The 20,750-nt window shown below is 43.0% G+C and overlaps 1 protein-coding gene across 3 annotated transcripts; it reads left to right on the top strand.

Moving 5' to 3' along the window:
- Positions 1-1,790: 1,790 nt before the first annotated feature.
- Positions 1,791-17,529, top strand: LOC311112411 (large ribosomal subunit protein mL39-like). Of its 3 annotated transcripts, none has more exons than XR_014610871.1 (11): positions 1,791-1,975; positions 2,439-2,645; positions 2,817-2,956; positions 5,900-5,999; positions 13,197-13,264; positions 15,594-15,706; positions 16,235-16,300; positions 16,471-16,624; positions 16,786-16,833; positions 16,954-17,104; positions 17,365-17,529. XR_014610871.1 is itself a non-coding variant. In XM_084155524.1 (10 exons), exons 1-10 carry the CDS (start codon positions 1,939-1,941, stop codon positions 17,461-17,463), a joined length of 1,032 nt encoding a protein of 343 aa, XP_084011650.1. In that variant the 5' UTR covers positions 1,791-1,938; the 3' UTR covers positions 17,464-17,529. The 3 variants fall into 3 exon arrangements, 1 of the variants encoding a protein (XP_084011650.1); XR_014610872.1 differs by having other exon boundaries at positions 16,954-17,108; positions 17,365-17,528; XM_084155524.1 differs by lacking the exon at positions 16,954-17,104.
- Positions 17,530-20,750: the final 3,221 nt, after the last annotated feature.

Genomic DNA, 20,750 nt, shown 5'->3' on the forward strand with positions numbered 1-20,750 from the left:
GGAAGACCCAGCCACGACCCATCTTCAATGCTCTTACTGAGGGAAGGAGGTTGTTGGCCAAGATCTCGCGATACATGGCCCCATCCATCCTCCCCTCAATACGGTGCAGTCGTCCTGTCCCCTTTGCAGAAAAGCATCCCCAAAGAATGATGTTTACACCTCCATACTTCACGGTTGGGATGGTGTTCTTGGGGTTGTACTCATCCTTCTTCTTCCTCCAAATACGGCGAGTGGAGTTTAGACCAAAAAGCTATATTTTTGTCTCATCAGACCACATGACCTTCTCCCATTCCCCCTCTGGATCATTCAGATGGTCATTGGCAAACTTCAGACGGGCCTGGACATGCGCTGGCTTGAGCAGGGGGACCTTGCGTGCACTGCAGGATTTTAATCCATGACGGCGTAGTGTGTTACTAATGGTTTTCTTTGAGACTGTGGTCCCAGCTCTCTTCAGGTCATTAACCAGGTCCTGCCATGTAGTTCTGGGCTGATCCCTCACCTTCCTCATGATCATTTATGCCCCACGAGGTGAGATCTTGCATGGAGCCCCAGACCGAGGGTGATTGACCGTCATCTTGAACTTCTTCCATTTTCTAATAATTGCGCCAACAGTTGTTGCCTTCTCACCAAGCTGCTTGCCTATTGTCCTGTAGCCCATCCCAGCCTTATGCAGGTCTACAATTTTATCCCTGATGTCCTTACACAGCTCTCTGGTCTTGGCCATTGTGGAGAGGTTGGAGTCTGTTTGATTGAGTGTGTGGACAGGTGTCTTTTATACAGGTAACGAGTTCAAACAGGTGCAGTTAATACAGGTAATGAGTGGAGAACAGGAGGGCTTCTTAAAGAAAAACTAACAGGTCTGTGAGAGCCGGAATTCTTACTGGTTGGTAGGTGATCAAATACTTATGTCATGCAATAAAATGCAAAGGAATTACTTAAAAATCATACAATGTGATTTTCTGGATTTTTGTTTTAGATTCCGTCTCTCACAGTTGAAGTGTACCTATGATAAAAATTACAGACCTCTACATGCTTTGTAAGTAGGAAAACCTGCAAAATCGGCAGTGTATCAAATACTTGTTCTCCCCACTGTATATATATATTTTACTCTGGGGCAGACTCCGACATTGCTCCTCCTACTATTTATATATTTCTTAATTCCATTATTTTACACTTAGATTCGTTTGTATTTTTGTGTATCGTTAGATATCACTGCACTGTTGGAGCAATTAACACAAGCATCTCACTACACCCGCAATAACCAAATATCTACTAATCATGTGTATCCGACCAATACAATTTGATTTGATTTGATTTATTGGACACACGATGGCGCCATTTAACCACGTACCTAACCGAGTGCAACGGCCTTCAACACTACCCCTTGGAGAAAAACGTAAATGTTTATATGACTATGCATGCTCATTCTGTGCAATTGTTATCCCACCACTGTCTCCAAAAAATTATGAAATTAAAGAGATATTAATGAGTTTGTCTTTTATAGGGCCTGCCATAGCATGGGGATTTTGTATATTTAAATACAATAGCGACCACTAGCGGCTGTCCAGGCTAGATATCCCCATACATTGAGCCTAGGTCAGATGTCAACAATTACATTCTGGTCTATCAGTGAGTCACATCTCTGAACAGACAAAACTAGCAATAATATTGTTCATGCTTTACTGAAACATATTACAACTACACCTGCTGTCTGTTTTTGGAACATAGTGTCCTCTCAAGCGCTTGTATGGGAACTACTCAACACCCCACCAATTGATTCTACCCGGACCGTAATCAACGTTGCTCTTTAAACAGGCATGGAGTCAAAACGAACTCGACAAAAAATAGCATTGTAAAATACACATAATTTAGGCCGACATTGGTTGCCTACTGTTAAACCAGTACCAGAGACTCATCGCCAAAATCTCAAACGCAACAATGGCGTGTCGTACCGTATGTCAACTTCTCCAGCACCGTAAGTACTGTATTTCTGACCACACAACCGCTGCCACTCATAAAACATGGCTAACTACCGAATGCTAACTAGATAGCTTCACTGTATACAAAATGACCTTGGGTGTTGCTAAGTACAATATTAGATGATGAGGACATCATCATCAACAAATGTTAATTATGTAAACTATGACAGTGAGATAGTTTATATAGCTAATCTCGGTTGCTGCATCGCTAACTTGTGGATAGGACGTGGGATTGTGAAAATCAGTTGCCATATTCTTGCTGTCAGATGATGTGGCTGCGTTTTTTCTGGAATTGATTTTCAAGGGATAGCTAGTTCCCAATAACACTATTCCAATGAAGACCAACAAATTGTGAATTCCATTAAATCTTTAATCTTCAAACTAGTTTAGGCATAGGAAATGTGTATTATTCCTAGTGTGTTGTCTAATCATGTCCTCCCCATTTATTCATTGACTCAGGGTTGGCGTCCAGTGCTGCGTCTGTGCGTCCCTCGGCTGCGGAGGTACGTGGTCAGCGCAGCGTCGTGTTTTCCCGGGAGCAGGCTCGCCAGCGCGCCCTGTACCCGCGCACGGAAAAGATCGAGGTGACCCTGCAAATACCCGGTCTGCAGGGCACCCTGCTTGTCATGAACAAGGGAGTGTCCACGCCACACAGCTGTGCACGCCGTGAGTACAGGGATGATACCTGTGTGTGTGTCTGTGTGCCACACAGCTGCGTACTTAGTACAGCCAGTGTGTGGAATACGTTTAATGCATGGATTGTCTGTATGCTGTTTGATTTTGTCAAGGGAGTCAGAAAAAGTATATCATATGAATCATATTAAATCTCTCTCTCAGACTTGAAAGAGTGGTATGTAACCAGCTCTGCCCTGGCCTTAGTAGACGGAAAGCCCTGGCCCCTGCATCAGCCCCTCACCCAATCCTGCTCCCTCTCCCTGCTCACCTTCAAAGACACAGACCCACTGCTGGTCAACCAGGTACAACACAACACCACATATATAGGTATACATGCACTGAGGTATATAGGACCGGTGTAGGGTGAAGTTGCCCTTAGATCAGGATCAGTTTTGCGTTTCCCCCACTAATGGTTAGGGTTGGGAGAAGAGAAGCTGATCCTCAATCTGTACTAAGGGAAAACTTCACCATGGAGCGTACAGCACCACAGATAATAATGAACGGAGGTGTTCAGCACAATTTATCTACACTGCAAACATTTTAAATCTAACAGTGCCTTCAGAAAATATTCACAACCCTTGACTTTTTACACATTTTGTTGGGTTACAAATTGGGATTCAAATGGTTTTAATTGTAAAACAATATCAACGATCTACACAAAATACTATGTAATGTCAAAGTAAAAAAAAAAAATGTTTCTTGATTAGATAAGTATTCAACCCCCTGGGTAAATACATGTTAGAATCATCTTTGGCAGCGATTACAGCTTTGAGTCTTTTTGGGTAAGTCTCTAAGAGCTTTGCACACCTGGTGGTACAATATAGGTGCCCTTCTTTGCAAGGCATTGAAAAATTCCATGGTCTTTTTGGTTGAATCTGTGTTTGAAATTCACTACTCGACTGAGGGACATTACAGATAATAGTACAGTCGTGGTCAAAAGTTTTGAGAATGACACAAATTAATTTTCACAAAGTCTGCTGCTTCAGTTTTTATGATGGCAATTTGCATATACTCCAGAATGTTATGAAGAGTGATCAGATGAATTGCAATTAATTCCATATTCCCTCTTTGCCATGAAAATGAACTTAATCCCCCCAAAACATTTCCACTGCATTTCAGCCCTGCCACAAGAGGACCAGCTGACATCATGTCAGTGATTCTCTCATTAACACAGGTGAGAGTGTTGACGAGGACAAGGCTGGAGATCACTCTGTCATGCTGATTGAGTTAGAATAACAGACTGGAAGCTTTAAAAGGAGGGTGGTGCTTGAAATCATTGTTCATTCTCTGTTAACCATGGTTACCTGCAAGAAAACATGTGCCGTCATCATTGCTTTGCACAAAAAGGGCTTCACAGGCAAGGATATTGCTGCTAGTAAGATTGCACTTAAATCAACCATTTATCGGATCATCAAGAACTTCAAGGAGAGAGACCGTCTCCTAAAGTTGATTCAGCTGTGGGATCGGGGCACCACCAGTGCAGAGCTTGCTCAGGAATGGCAGCAGGCAGGTGTGAGTGCATCTGCACGCACAGTGAGGCGAAGACTTTTGGAGGATGGCCTGGTGTCAAGAAGGGCAGCGAGGAAGCACTTCTCTCCAGGAAAAACATCAGGGACAGACTGATATTCTGCAAAAGGTACATGGATTGGACTACTGAGGACTGGGGTAAAGTCATTTTCTCGGATGAATCCCCTTTCCGATTGTTTGGGACATCCGGAAAAAAGCTTGTCCGGAGAAGACAAGGTGAGCGCTACCATCAGTCCTGTGTCATGCCAACAGTAAAGCATCCTGAGACCATTCATGTGTGGGGTTGCTTCTCAGCCAAGGGAGTGGGCTCACTCACAATTGTGCCTAAGAACACAGCCATGAATAAAGAATGGTACCAACACATCCTCCGAGAGCAACTTCTCCCAACCATCCAAGAACAGTTTGGTGACGAACAATGCCTTTTCCAGCATGATGGAGCACCTTGCCATGAGGCAAAAGTGATAACTAAGTGGCTTGGGGAACAAAACATCGACATTTTGGGTCCATGGCCAGGAATCTCCCCAGACCTTATCCCATTGAGAACTTGTGGTCAATCCTCAAGAGGCGGGTGGACAAACAAAAACCCACAAATTCTGACAAACTCCAAGCATTGATTATGCAAGAATGGGCTGCCATCAGTCAGGATGTGGCCCAGATGTTAATTGACAGCATGCCAGGGCGGATTGCAGAGGTCTTGAAAAAGAAGGGTCAACACTGCAAATATTGACACTTTGCATAAACTTAATGAAATTGTCAATAAAAGCCTTTGACACTGTATACTTCAGTATACCATAGTAACATCTAACAAAAATATCTAAAAACAAAAGGGCCATAGATACTGTATACTTCAGTATACCATAGTAACATCTGACAAAAATATCTAAAATCACTGAAGCAGCAAACTTTGTGAAGACCAATACTTGTCATTCTCAAAACGTTTGACTACGACTGTATGTGTGGGGTACAGAGATGGGGTACACATTCCAAAATATGTTAAACACTATTATTGCACACAGTGAGTCCATGCAACTTATCTGACTTGTTAAGCACTTATTTTTTTAATGCTTGCCATAAAAGGGGTTGAATACTTAATGATTCAAGGCATTTCAGTTTTTTTATTTTTTTTATTTGTAAATATTTCTAAAAACAAAATTCCACTTTGACATTTTGGGGTATTGTGTGTAGATTAGTGACACAAAATCTCAATTGAATCATCCATTTCAAATTCTGTCTAACACAACAACATTTGGAATAAGTCAAGGTGTTTGAATACTTTCTGAAGGCACTGTATGTATATATATATATATATATATATACTTGTTTTGAATTGATCTCGCTCACCCAGAAAATGCATCAAGATAATTGGTCCTTTTTTAAGATATTCTGACTTGTTTCAAGCCTTTTTTTAGGTTAAAGTAAGCAAAATGATTTGCCAGTGCACTAAGATAATTGACCTTGTTAAGACGTCAAGTCATTGCATTCTAATGTTAAGAGATCCAGTATCTAGGTAAGATCAACATTTCTGCAGTGTACATGTAGATTCTAGTGTACAGGGCCATAGATACTGTATACAGCAAACTTTTAACACCAGCCATATTCGCCCCCAAAGTGGTGGTTTTCTGGTGGTGGTTACTGACTGATCTCAGACTAATGTCACTGTAGTGATTGGCTGATGGTTTATATTTATGTGTGTGTGTGGCCTCTCTCTCCCTCCATAGGCATACTGGCGGTCGTGTGCAGCCCTCCTGGGCCAGGTCCTTCAGGATGCCTTTAAAGAGGACTTCTCTGTGGAGCTGCTCAGAGACCCAGAGGTGTCAGGTATATGCCAGGAAACACTCACACCCATGTTTTCCCTACCATTTTCAGTAAAAAATACATCAAGAAATTACTAGCATCTAGCTAACAGATAGGAACTGAATCCTATGGGGATTGGGGTGTTTCTTGTGTTTCTAATCAACAGTATACAGTGCATTCGGAAAGTATTCAGACCCCTTGATTCTTTCCACATTTTGTTACGTTACAGCCTTATTCTAAAATGGATTAAAAAAAATATATATCCTCTGCAATCTACACACAATACCCCATAATGACAAAGCGAAAACACGTTTTTATACGTTTTTGCAAATGTATTAAAAGTAAAAAACACATACCTTATTTACATACACTACCAGTCAAAGTTTGGACACACCTACTCATTCAAGGATTTTTTACATTGTATAATAATAGTGAAGACATCAAAACTATGAAATAACACATATGGAATCGATAGTAACCAAAAAAGTGTTAAACAAATCAAAATATATTTTATATTTGAGATTCTTCAAATAGCCAACCTTTGCCTTGATGACAGCTTTGCACACTCTTGGCATTCTCTCATATCAATAATAATATCGAACAAGTAATATCTAACAATTTCACAACATATACCAAATAAACACAAATCTAAGTAAGAAATGGAATTAAGAATATATACATATATGGACGAGCGGCATGGACTAAGATACAGTAGAATATTATAGAATACAGTATATACAGTTTAAGTTACATACACCTTAGCCAAATACATTTAAACTCTGTTTTTCACAATTCCTGACATTTAATCCTAGTAAAAATGCCCTGTCTTAGTTCAGTAGGATCACCATTTAATTTTAAGAATGTGAAATGTCAGAATAATAGTAGAGAGAATTATTTATTTCAGCTTTTATTTCTTTCATCACATTCCCAGTAGGTCAGAAGTTTACATACACTCAATTAGTATTTGGTAGCATTGCCTTTAAATTGTTTAACTTGGGTCAAACGTTTCGGGTAGCCTTCCACAAGCTTCCCACAATAAGTTGGGTGAATTTTGGCCCATTCCTCTTGACAGAGCTGGTGTAACTGAGTCAGGTTTGTAGGCCTCCTTGCTCGCACACGCTTTTTTAGTTCTGCCCACAAATGTTCTATAGGATTGAGCTCAGTGCTATGTGATGACCACTCCAATACATTACATTTACATTTTTTTTTACATTTACGTCATTTAGCAGACGCTCTTATCCAGAGCGACTTACAAATTGGTGCATTCATATCCTATCCCAGGTATTCCTTAAAGAGGTGGGGTTTCAAATGTCTCCGGAAGGTGGTGAGTGACTCCGCTGTGCTGGCGTCGTGAGGGAGCTTGTTCCACCATTGGGGTGCCAGAGCAGCGAACAGTTTTGACTGGGCTGAGCGGGAACTATGCTTCCGCAGAGGTAGGGGAGCCAGCATGCCAGAGGTGGATGAACGCAATGCCCTCGTTTGGGTGTAGGGTCTGATCAGAGCCTGAAGGTAAGGAGGTGCCGTTCCCCTCACAGCTCCGTAGGCAAGCACCATGGTCTTGTAGCAGATGCGAGCTTCAACTGGAAGCCAGTGGAGTGTGCGGAGGAGCGGGGTGACTTGAGAGAACTTGGGAAGGTTGAACACCAGACGGGCTGCGGCATTCTGGATGAGTTGTAGGGGTTTAATGGCACAGGCAGAGAGCCCAGCCAACAGCGAGTTGCAGTAATCCAGACGGGAGATGACAAGTGCCTGGATTAGGACCTGTGCCGCTTCCTGTGTAAGGCAGGGTCGTACTCTCCGAATGTTGTAGAGCATGAACCTACAGGATCGGGTCACCGCCTTGATGTTAGCGGAGAACGACAGGGTGTTGTACAGGGTCACGCCAAGGCTCTTCGCACTCTGGGAGGAGGACACAACGGAGTTGTCAACCGTGATGGCGAGATCATGGAACGGGCAGTCCTTCCCCGGGAGGAAGAGCAGCTCCGTCTTGCCAAGGTTCAGCTTGAGGTGGTGATCCGTCATCCATACTGATATGTCTGCCAGACATGCAAAGATGCGATTCGCCACCTGGTTATCAGAAGGGGGGAAAGGAGAAGATTAGTTGTGTGTCGTCTGCGTAGCAATGATAGGAGAGGCCATGTGAGGATATGACAGATCCAAGTGACTTGGTGTATAGCGAGAATAGGAGAGGGCCTAGAACTGAGCCCTGGGGGACACCAGTGGTGAGAGCACGTGGTGCGGAGACAGCTTCTCGCCACGCCACTTGGTAGGAGCGACCGGTCAGGTAGGACGCAATCCAAGAGTGAGCCGCGCCGGAGATGCCCAGCTCGGAGAGGGTGGAGAGGAGGATCTGATGGTTCACAGTATCAAAGGCAGCAGACAGGTCTAGAAGGACAAGAGCAGAGGAGAGAGCGTTAGCTTTAGCAGTGCGGAGAGCCTCTGTGACACAGAGAAGAGCAGTCTCAGTTGAATGACCAGTCTTGAAACCTGACTGGTTTGGATCAAGAAGGTCATTCTGAGAGCGATAGCAAGAGAGTTGGCTAAAGACTGCACGCTCAATAGTTTTGGAGAGAAAAGAAAGAAGGGATACTGGTCTGTAGTTGTTGACATCAGAGGGATCGAGTGTTGGTTTTTTGAGAAGGGGTGCAACTCTCGCTCTCTTGAAGACGGAAGGGACATAGCCAGCGGTCAAGGATGAGTTGATCAGCGAGGTGAGTTAAGGGAGAAGGTCACCGGAGATGGTCTGGAGAAGAGAGGATGGGATAGGGTCAAGCGGGCAGGTTGTTGGGCGGCCGGCCGTCACAAGTCGCAAGATTTTATCTGGAGAGAGAGGGGAGAAAGAAGTCAAAGCATAGGGTAGGGCAGTGTGAGCAGGACCAGCAGTGTCATTTGACTTAACAAACGAGGATCGGATGTCGTCAACCTTCTTTTCAAAATGGTTGACGAAGTCATCCACAGAGAGGGAGGGGGAGGGAGGGGAGGTGGCAAAGAGCTTCCTAGGGTTAGAGGCAGATGCTTCGAATTTAGAGTGGTAGAAAGTGGCCTTAGCAGCAGAAACAGATGAAGAAAATGTAGAGAGGAGGGAGTGAAAAGATGCCAGGTCCGCAGGGAGTCATTTCCGCTCGGCTGCCCGGAGCCGTTCTGTGAGGTCGCAATGAGTCATCAAGCCACGGAGCTGGAGGGGAGGACCGAGCCGGCCGGGAGGATAGGGGACATAGAGAGTCAAAGGATGCAGAAAGGGAGGAGAGGAGGATTGAGGAGGCAGAATCAGGAGATTGGAGGGAGAAGGATTGAGCAGAGGGAAGAGATGATAGGATGGAAGAGGAGAGAGTAGCGGGAGAGAGAGAGCGAAGGTTGCGAAGGCGCATTACCATCTGAGTAGGGGCAGAGTGAGTAGTGTTGGAGGAGAGCGAGAGAGAAAAGGATACAGAGTAGTGATCGGAGACATGGAGGGGAGTTGACTTTGTTGTCCTTAAGCCATTTTACCACAACTTTGGAAATATGCTTGGGTTCATTGTGCATTTGGAAGACCCATTTGCGATCAAGCTTTAACTTCCTGACTGATGTCTTGAGATGTTGCTTCAATATATTCACATAATTTTCCTTCCTCATGATGCCATCTATTTTGTGAAGTGCACCAGTCCCTCCTGCAGCAAAGCACCCCCACAGCATGATGCTGCCACCCTCGTGCTTCACGGTTGGGATTGTGTTCTTCGGCTTGCAAGCCTATCCCCTTTTCCTCCAAACATAACAATGGTCATTATGGCCAAACAGTTCTATTTTTGTTTCATCAGACCAGAAGACATTTCTCCAAAAAGTACGATCTTTGTCCCCATGTGCAGTTGCAAAACGTAGTCTGGCTTTTTTATAGCGGTTTTGGAGCAGTGGCTTCTTCCTTGCTGAGCGGCCTTTCAGGTTATGTCGATATAGGACTCGTTTTACTGTGGATATAGATACTTTTGTACCTGTTTCCTCCAGCATCTTCACAAGGTCCTTTGCTGTTGTTCTGGGATTGATTTGCACTTAGATGAACGCCTCTCCTTCCTGAGCGGTATGATGGCTGCGTGGTCCCATGGTGTTTATACTTGCGTGCTATGAACGTGGTACCTTCAGGCGTTTGGAAATTGCTCCCAAGGATGAACCAGACTTGTGGAGGTCTACAAAAAAAAATTCTGAGGTCTTGGCTGATTTCTTTTGATTTTCCCATGATGTCAAGCAAAGAGGCCTTGAAATACATCCACAGGTACACCTCCAATTGACTCAAATGATATCAATTAGCCTATCAAAAGCTTCTAAAGCCATGACATTATTTTCTGGAATTTTCCAAGCTGTTTAAAGGCACAGTCAACTTAGTGTATGTAAACTTCTGACCCACTGGAATTGTGATACAGTGAATTATAAGTGAAATAATCTGTCTGTAAACAATTGTTGGAAAAATTACTTGTGTCATGCACAAAGTAGATGTCCTAACCGACTTGCCAAAACTATAGTTTGTTAACAAGACATTTGTGGAGTGGTTGAAAAACGAGTTTTAATTACTCCAACCTAAGTGTATATAATCTTCCAACTTCAACTGTACATATGAGATGAGTAATGCAAGATATGTAAACATTATTAAAGTGATATGTGTTCCATTTCTTAAAGTGGCCAATGATTTCAATAGGCAGCAGCAGCCTGTAATGTGCTAGTGATGGCTATTTAACAGTCTGATGGCCTTGAGATAGAAGCTGTTTTTCAGTCTCTCGGTCCCAGCTTTGATGCACCTGTACTGACCTCGCCTTTTGGATGATAGTGGGGTGAACAGGCAGTGGCTGATGTCCTTGATGATCTTTTTGGCCTTCCTGTGACATCGGGTGCTGTAGGTGTCCTGGAGGGCGGGTAGTTTGCCCCCGGTAATGCGTTCGGCAGACCGCACCACCCTCTGGAGAGCCCTGCGGTTGCGGGTGGTGCAGTTGCCGTACCAGGCGGTGATACAGTCCTACAGGATGCTCTCAATTGTGCATCTGTAAAAGTTTGTGAGGGTTTTAGGTGCCAAGCCAGATTTCTTCAGCCTCCTGAGGTTGAAGAGGCTCTGTTGCGCCTTCTTCACCACACTGTTTGCGTGGGTGGACCATTTCAGTTTGTCAGTGATGTGTACGCCAAGGAACTTGAAGCTTTCCACCTTCTCCACTGCGGTCCCATCGATGTTGATAGGGGAGTGCACCCTCTGCTGTTTCCTGAAGTCCACGATCATGTCCTTTGTTTTGTTGACGTTGAGTGAGAGGTTCTTTTCCTGGGACCACACTCCCAGAGCCCTCACCTCCTCCCTTTAGGCTGTCTCGTCATTGTTGGTAATCAAGCCTACTACTGTTGTTTCATCTGCAAACTTGATGATTGAGTTGGAGGTGTGCTTGGCCACGCAGTCATAGGTGAACAGGGAGTACAGGAGGGGGCTGAGCACGCACCCTTGTGGGGCCCCAGTGTTGAGGATCAGCAAAGTGGAGATGTTGTTTCCTACTTTCACCACCTGGGGGCGGCCCGTCAGGAAGTCCAGGACCCAGTTGCACAGGGCGTGGTTCAAACCCAGGGCCTCAAGCTTAATGATGAGCTTCGAGGGTAATATGGTGTTGAATGCTGAGCTATAGTCAATGAACAGCTTTCTTACATAGGTATTCCTCTTGTCCAGATGGGATAGGGCAGTGTGATGGCGATTGCATCGTCTGTGGATCTATTAGGGCGGTAAGCAAATTGAAGTTTCCGAAGGCACTGTTTGTAACCAGCTTTTATTTACCCTCGCTCGTTCTCTCGCTCGCTTTTTTGCTCTTTCTTTCTCTCTGGCTCTCGCTGTCTCTCTCAAATTGAGATTGTTTTATTGGCATGAAATACAATTTGTAGATATTGACAAAGCAGTATAGTGGTACAGCATTTCAGTAAATACTGTACAATGCAATGAGGATAATGAAATACAGTTCATTTCAGTAGTAACCAAACCGTGTAGATGAAGGGGAGGAGACAGGTTAAAGAATGCTTTGAGATAATTGAAACATGGATTGTGTACGTGTGCCATTCAGAGAGTGAATGGGCAAGACAAAATATTGATGTGCCTTTGAACAGGGTATGGTAGTAGGTGCCAGGCGCACCGGTTTGAGGGTGTGAAGTGTGATGGGAATTTCTGTTAAACCTTTATCATGCTTGTTTACTAGAAGCTTTTTCTTTAAGCCTAGTTGCTTAGGCATTCATTCTGAAATTATTGATATAACTAGATCATATGAGATGGGATTATGTGTGCATGGGTATGGGCCTGTTTCTAACTGTTCTATGTGTGTAGCATAGGAACCTAGGTTTAGAGAAATATGTGCATGATGTCTGGGCGCACAGCCAAGAGCTGACAGGCGAGACCTATGGTTTCCTGCTAGTCAGAAGGAAAATAACCTGTGCCTCTTAATCTACTGAAACCAGAGCAAAGTGTTAAATCCGGCGCACTAGTGATAAAGCTGGTGTCCTGGCTAGGGCCTGTTGCTGGGCAAAAGGTTCAAGCGTCTGTGTGTGTTTGGGTGTCAAACCCCACACATCTAGGCAGACAGCGAAAGATGCTTGCTTGCCTGGTTCGAGGGACCATTAATCTACTTTTGAGGAACTATGTCTGGGGAGATTTCCTGTTGTTTTAACACCTATTGTTCTCAGAATGAGACTACCTTTTTCACAGTTAGTCTGTACCCTGTACCCCAGTTCCGTCTCATTGTCCAGAACATACACGCACCAAGATCATGAGTTTTGTACATGCTTGCATAAGATGGCTTGCCTATATAAGGTTTCTGTACTCCTCGTGTCATTCGGGTGGACGTTGACCAGCTCCATTATTGCAATAATTAATAGATAAATAAAGTGTGATTGTTTGAAGAAATAACAGTCTCTCCTCATTGGTTAGAATTTCCACGTCAGAAGAACTGCAATGCTGCTGGGTTTCTCATGCTTAGCAGTTTCGCATATGTATCAAGAATGGTCCACCACCCAAAGGACATCCTGCCAACTTGACACAACTGTGGGAAGCATTGGAGTCAACATGGGCCAGCATCCCTGTGGAACACTTTCAACACCTTGTAGAGTCCATGCCCTGACAAATTGAGGCTGTTCTGAGGGCAAAAGGGGGTGCAACTTAATATTAGGAAGGTGTTCCTAATGTTTTGTACACACAGTGTATATAATACATACAATGTTTATTCTCGCTCTCGCTCTCTGCAGTAACTTCAGGAGCATTCTGTTGTGATGTGGTGCTGGATCCTCAGTTAGACGCCTGGAGCCCTTCAGAGGTCAGTGTATGTGTGTTATTTTCTGGTTTGTGTAAATATGTATGTTAATCTCTGGTGTGTGTAAACACTTGTTATTCTCTGTTGTGTTCGTGTGCTTACAGTGGAGTCCGAAATGATTGACACCCTTGATAAAGATTAGCAATAATGACTGTATAAAATCAAAAATTCAAATACTGAGCTATATTGTATGCAAATATTGTTTTTATTATATTCTTTTAAACTAATACAATTCCTCAGAGAAATAGATTTTGTTTAACAAGTAATAGTTTTGTTTCTTAAAAAGGTAGGGGTCAAAGTTATTGACACCCCTAAAGAGTTTACATAAAGTAGTCAAAGGTTTGGTTGTGTTTCAGATTATTTTGTGCCCAATAGAAAATAATGGTAAATAATGTATTTTGTAAGAATAGAATATGTTTCTAAACACTTCTACATTAATGTGGAATGCTACCATGATTACGGATAATCCTGAATGAATCATGAATAATGATGAGTGAGAAAATTAGAGGGTCAAAAGATCATACCCCCAAGACATGCTAACCTCTCACCATTACCAGTAACAGAGGAGGTTAGAATGTCTTGGGGGGGGTATGATCTTTGATCCTCTAACTTTCTCAATCATCATTATTCAGGATTCATTCAGGATTCTCCGTAATCATGGCAGCCACCACATTATTGTAGAAGTGTTTAAAAACATATTATTTAAAAAAGTGACTCCAAAATGACAAAATACGTTATTTACAATTAATTTCTATTGGGCACAAAATAATCTGAAACACAACCAAAACGAACTGCAAATGCATCCATAAAGTTTGTAGAGTCACAAGTTTAATGTAGTCATTGCGTGCTAGGAATATGGGACCAATTACTTAACTTTAACTACTTTATTTATAAGAATCTTTACGGGTGTCAATGAGTTTTTTTGAGATCATTTAAAAAAAACTTGTTAAACAATCTCTTTCTCTGAGCAATTGTATTAGTTTATACAACGGGTGGGTCTAATCCTGAATGGTGATTGGTTAAAACCGCATTCCAGCCGGTGTCTATTCCACAAGTTACCACCATGTTAAAATGCCTATTTACTCTGTTCCATCTCACTGCGCAATCCACTGTCTCATCAACCCAGCCAGGAACTTTATAAACTTGATCTCCACTATAAAAAGCATCTAGACATTCTCACATTTCTTTTAGACTAAAATGTAGTTTTCAACAGCGGAGATTTGTATAAACCTTGCTGTCTGTCTCTCCGACATTTACAACTTTGTTTCGATATTCAAATTCGATCTCCTGCTGTCCCATAGTAATGAACGTGTCGGGACGAGACAGAAAGGCAGGCAGCGTTTCTCAGCCAGTCGAAATCATGAATCAGCTGGCATCATTTTTATGGATACAAAGAAATGTCTGTTGAAAAAACTAAAATGAAACGAAGTGCAGCTAGTTTGCAGTCTTTCCAGCTTCAGTTTGAAGTGATTGTGTTAGCTGTGTTGTTGGCTTGCTCCTCTGAACAACAGTGTCCTGACGAGAGAGCACATTTTCTAAGCCAGGCGAAATCGCACCTCATTAGCTCATTGTTATGGATGTCTCCAAATAAATGTCACTAAAAAACAGCTTAAACAAATGCAAATGCCGCTACTGTTGTTATTCTGGCTGCACTGTTTGACGTGACTGTAAGTTAGCCGTAGTTGACTAGCAAGCAAGGGATAAGAACAGCCAGTATGGCAATGTAACATTTAGAACTAATGACTGGGTCGCGTCCATAGATACAGAACAAAAAAAGACTGAGCGACTGGGTCGCGTCTCTGGCAACCGAACCGATAGAACGAACAACCAGCCGGCTTGGGTAGCAATCCTAGATTTGTGTTGGGACTATATCTTGTGGAAGGATGAAATAGTATGAATAAATTCATCAAAATTACGTTTTTATTGAAAATATGTCAATCATTATTAGAATATGTTGATAATGCCCTCGAAGCCGGTGTTTGGAGGATATATTGCCACAGTTTGCCGGCCTAACAACACCTGTGAGGATATATTGGCACAGTTTGCCAGCCTAACAACCCCTGTGAGGATATATTGGCACAGTTTGCCAGCCTAACAACACCTGTGAGGATATATTGGCACAGTTTGCCGGCCTAACAACACCTGTGCCAATATATCCTCCAAACACCGGCTTCTTGGGCATTATCACTTATATAAAATATATATATTTTAAATATTGCATACATTATACAGTCATTGTTGCTCATCTTTATCAAGGGTGTCAATCATTTCGGACCCCACAGTGCATGTGTGTTGAGCAAAGTGAAATGACCTGAGAGTGTGTGTGTCCCAGGAGTCCCTGCGCTCTCTGACACGTGGTGCTCAGCAGCTGATCCATCAGGACCTGCCCTGGGAGCCTCTGGAGGTAGCGCCCCCAGTGGCCCTGGAGGTCTTCTCTCACAGCAGGTACTTTATTTCTAGACCCTCTGTTGTTCAATTGTATCATTTTTGGGGGATAGAATATACAAGACAAAATCTAAATAATGCAAAGGTATTGAATTTGGCTATCAGTACCCCCTTTCGGAGGACTGAGAATGTGTAGCAGCTTGTTACGTGCTGTTATAACAGGTTATAACCTCCTAAATGAAAATAAGGCAGATGCAACAACCAGCTCTATGAGACCCATAAGAGCTGACGTTGTGTTTGTGAACAGAACTAGCATTCTCAATTACATAGGTATTTAATGGAAAAGTAACACAATACAAACGTTGTATTTCACCTTAGGTCATAGATGTGTATGGCTTGTTGGTAGCTTTTTTCTGGACTGAAGGTCTATTGGCAAAGCCAGATTCGAAACCTCTCTTCTCTTGCAATATTTTCCCTTCTATCCCTTTTCCTCCATGTTTTCATAGCTATTTTTCACTTATTTTACTCTGTTTCATATTCTCTCTTCCAGTGTTCTAGCTGTGCCTGTGTCTTTGTCTGTGTTTGCAGGTGTAAGCAGGAGGAAGTGGAGGAGAAGTCAGCACAAAGTCCTAAAGGCACAGTGATGCTCTACAGGTGAGCTACAGGAACTGTACCGCGGTAGATTCTCTCTCTCTCTCACACACACACACACACTATTCACATCCTTATTGAGACACACTCATCTTCACTGTGTTCTCATACACACTCATACACATATATGACACACACACTCTTGTCTCACCTCCTATCTGTCTGTCTCTTAGGTGTGGGGACCATGTTCTGTTGAGTGGGGGCCCCTTGGTGGCCAGGACAGGGCTGTGCTCTCAGTACGAGGTCACCGCCATCCACCCTCTAGGAGAGGGCGAGTGGGGTCTCCACCGCCGGGCCCAGGGGCTCTCACTGCCCCTCCAGCTACAGGTACATAATCGCGCGCACACACACACACACACATCTGCAGGAGATGTTTCTGTCTATGTATGAAGCATCTTAGAATGTATCCGATTGTGAGTGAGTGTCAGTGAGGTGATTAGTTTCACTGAGTGAGTCATTCATCGATTTCTTCTGTTCTCTTTCCTTAGGCCCACCACACTGTGTGGAGGAAACTGAGGAGCAGGGCAGAGAAGCTGGTAAAGAAAATAACCTCATTACTTTTTTGAAGTTGTAGCTTGTATGCGACATACCTAGGGTGTTGTCATTTCATCTGAACTGTTTTTAAGGTTGTTGTCTGGTTATTTACCAATGTCCAGAATCACGTGGCTGGCATTTTTACAGCATGTAGCAGTGCTACTGGAAATCGATGGAAACAGCTAGCGGTGCATTCAAAAGCATTACAAATGTTGTGAGGATCAGCTTACGCTTCCACATTATTTTGAATGGTTTGGATGAAACAACAGCACCGTAAGTAAGTCAAAAATGAGTTAAAACGCATCATCACACTTTTAGATTTTTACTGAAAGGGTTCTATCTCGAAAATCTGTTCTGCTGACGTGCACCATTTTTGGTCCATATCAACAGTTGACTAATGAACAAAATACATGTGTTTGAGTAAAGTGATCCTTTTAAAAAGTGAAATATCCCTTTAAGAATCTCTATCAGTATCTATTCATACTTAATTATTGAACTGCAGATTTCATCCTAATGCCTCTCCCTCTCTGCAGGTTGAGGTGCCCACAGGATCAGTCAATGAAACTGTTTCAGATACATTGACTCCGCCCTCTGCCCCTAAACAGACTCCTCCCCCTACCCCCCAACAATGATCATGTCTATAACGTTGTCATTAAATATGTCTTTGTAATATTTGTGGAATAAATGTATAACGTATGAAAATCGTCCCCTCTCCTCTGTATACTAAATGCTTGCTGAAAATGAAGTGGGTTATTGGTTTATGACAGTGTAGCTGATTTGGTGTAGAGTGAAGTTGCTGATCTTGGGTCAGTTTTGCATTTTCCCCACTAATGGTTAAGGTTAGGATTGGGGGAGGGGAATCTGATCCTACATCTGTACGTAGTAGCTGATGTGGAATCAAAGGATTGTTGTGCAGAACGTAACTGGTTTGCGCCCAGTGAGGGACAGGGATAGAACCTACTGTTACAACAGCACAGCTCAGTTTACTGTTCCTTAATCGTATGTGCTTGCAGGGGATTTGAAACCAAAGTCAAATGAATTGATGACCTGTGGCGTGTGATATAACCATCTGTCTTTTGTGTGGAATGAAAGCCGTGGTCCGTGCCATGCTCGAGCATGTTAAAGCCTTACACTAACACACCCCTCTGCGGCCTTTAACTGCTCAGCTGACAGTATGTGGGCAAAAAGTGTGTGTTGAGTGGTCAGCAGTTTGCTAACACACAAAGACTGGTGTGTGCTGCTCGACCATCGGGGGCAGAGCAGCTGTTGGGTCTGTCGCTTTGGGACAGGTGTTTGAGGAGTGTGTGTGTGTGTGTGAAAGTGGGCATGAGCTGTCACAGATTACCAGATCAGATTAGGTGACATGGTGTACGTCCCAAATGACTCCCTATTTAGTGCACTACTTTTGGGCAGGGTGCATAGGGCTCTGGTCAAAAGTAGTGCACTATATAGGGAATAGGGTTCCATTTGGGATGAAGAAAAGTGTGATCATAAACAGTAACTGTAGGCCTACAGTACATGTCAACAGTTACAGTATATTCCTCAAACTGAAACAGTGATATAGTATAAAAAGAAATATAACAATGTATGCATAAATGTGATGCTGCATAATTCATCTTGATCTATGACGCTCCATGTCTAGAGTCTCAACAATGGAGATGGGACATTTAATATCCATGGTGCCGTGAGGCAGATCGAGAGGTTGCCCATTGCGCAGCTGTCGCCCCCGCTCAAACAGCCAGCCCCACCCCGACACCCAGCGACAGTATGGGAGACACACCCAAGGACAAATGATCACCCCAGTCCCCCCCACCTCTCACCAATTGAGATGTTTGAACTGGTGCCTGGAATTCCAGATCACTGTATTCCATGGAAATTATCCAGAGAAATGGGTCAAAATGTAGAATATTTGTAATGTTATTGTCCACAAAAAATAGATTTGTCCTGGGTTAGGTAATCCGCTATCAATTCAATATTTTCATCAACTAATGATGGGATAATATAATATAGCTTAGACTGTTTTCTAAATATGTTTTTGTCTAGGCCTATAGGCTATAAAAAGAAGCATTCACAATGGATTATTCCACAACCAAACAATAAAGCAAAAAACTTTAATCCATAAGGCAGTAGCGCTGCGTGGGTAAAATCACTGGGGAAGCTCTATAACCTGTTAATTCAAATGCCTTGCGACTGTGATATATAGGCCTAAAGGCCGAGACAATAAGACAGTGGCAGAATAAATTAAACCACACCTTTGTTTTATCACAAAACCAGATAGCAACCTCTGTCCAGTGAAGTCCACAAAGCATATTGCATGTAGTAACAGACAGTTACATGACCTACAGCATGGTCTAGCAAGTTAATGTTTCCGACATTTTCGGACCACTAAACAACTATTGATTTAGAACCACAGAGTTACCGCAAGTCGCAAAGAAAACAGGAGCTGCCTCCACTATTCCAGCACCATTTCAACTTCAACATTTCAACATCATCAAATCACCTCTGCTTAGTCTAATACAGTGACAACTAAAAGATACCAAAAACAATTTAGTCCAATCAATGTAAGCCAAATATGTGGCTGTCCATGGTTCTGATTTCTGTGTGAGTGTTTGTGCAAGTAGAAAAACATGTTGACTCACCCTACTTGTAGAGAAATGCCAATGCCATCCTCCTCTCTTTCATGACGAAACAGTCTATCACTCTGTCATACAGTACACGCTTAAATGTTTTGTTGTCCAAGTCTATCTGGCTAAAATGCTTGCTCGCTAGACTAACTTCCATTCGTGGGCAACGTTAGCTAGTTAACATTAGCCTTCTACATCTAGCTACATATTGAACTTCCATCCTCTCAGGCCAGGGGCACAACAATGTATGAATGAATGGGTGGATCAGAATTGCCATTATAATCAAATCAAATTGTATTGGTCACATACACATATTTAGCAGATGTTATTGCGGGTGTAGTGAAATGCTTGTGTTCCTAGCTCCAACAGTGCAGTAGTATCTAACAATTTACAACAATACACACAAATCTAAAAGTAAAAGAATGGAATTAAGAAATATATAAATATTAGGATGAGCATTAGCCAGTACGGAGAATTAAGTAAAACCACAAGTCCAAATCCCTATCTCCATCCATGGCTAATTTAGGACAGGGCCAATTTTAGCTAGCTAGCTAGCCACCGGAGGACAACAACATGCAACAATTCAAGTTTTTCTGTCAACAAAGTATGCTCTCAATGGGATTTGATTGGCGTGATGCCAAAATCCAAGCTGGGTTCTCTTGACACTTTTTTTTGGTGCGCCACACAGTTGAGCTAGCTCAATTTAGCTCAACGCTGATTGGCTAATTTGTTATACTTTTTTAATTAAGGGAGGCAAGATGCTTGCTGGCTTCCCTTGCCTTTAATGCTACGGGCGGCAACAATGTCATACTCGTTTGAACCAGACAGCATCAGATAGATGGCCTACACGTAGAGAGACAGAGGGGCGCTGTTTCGCTCGCTCGGATGCTTTCTCCTGTGAGATACATTCAGCCTCTTGCGAATTGAAAGAACATTATGAAACACAGAGAGACGAAAGATAATAATTTGTTTTTACATTTATTTTATTGGTAAAAAATGTGGGGAAGCCTTGCTTCCCTTGGCATCCATGAATACACGCCACTGCGCTAAGGGACTGCGGAAAGAATGATAACCACCCTACGATTGTGAATTACTTTGAAGGACTTTATAATGAAATAATTTGCATCATTCATTAGGGGCCAATTTCAACTAATTATAAGGGTACCATTGTGCGCCGTTTCCTGCCTCTATCCGAAAGCGTTGTCTGAGTTCGACAATTGTCCGACAATCACACATGTCAACAGGTGTTGCTTCCTATACCCTTCGTGGTGGTCCTCTTTTATAGTAATTCATCC

Source organism: Coregonus lavaretus, assembly GCF_964263955.1.
Source record: "Coregonus lavaretus genome assembly, chromosome: 38".
In the NCBI taxonomy this organism is placed as follows: domain Eukaryota; kingdom Metazoa; phylum Chordata; class Actinopteri; order Salmoniformes; family Salmonidae; genus Coregonus; species Coregonus lavaretus.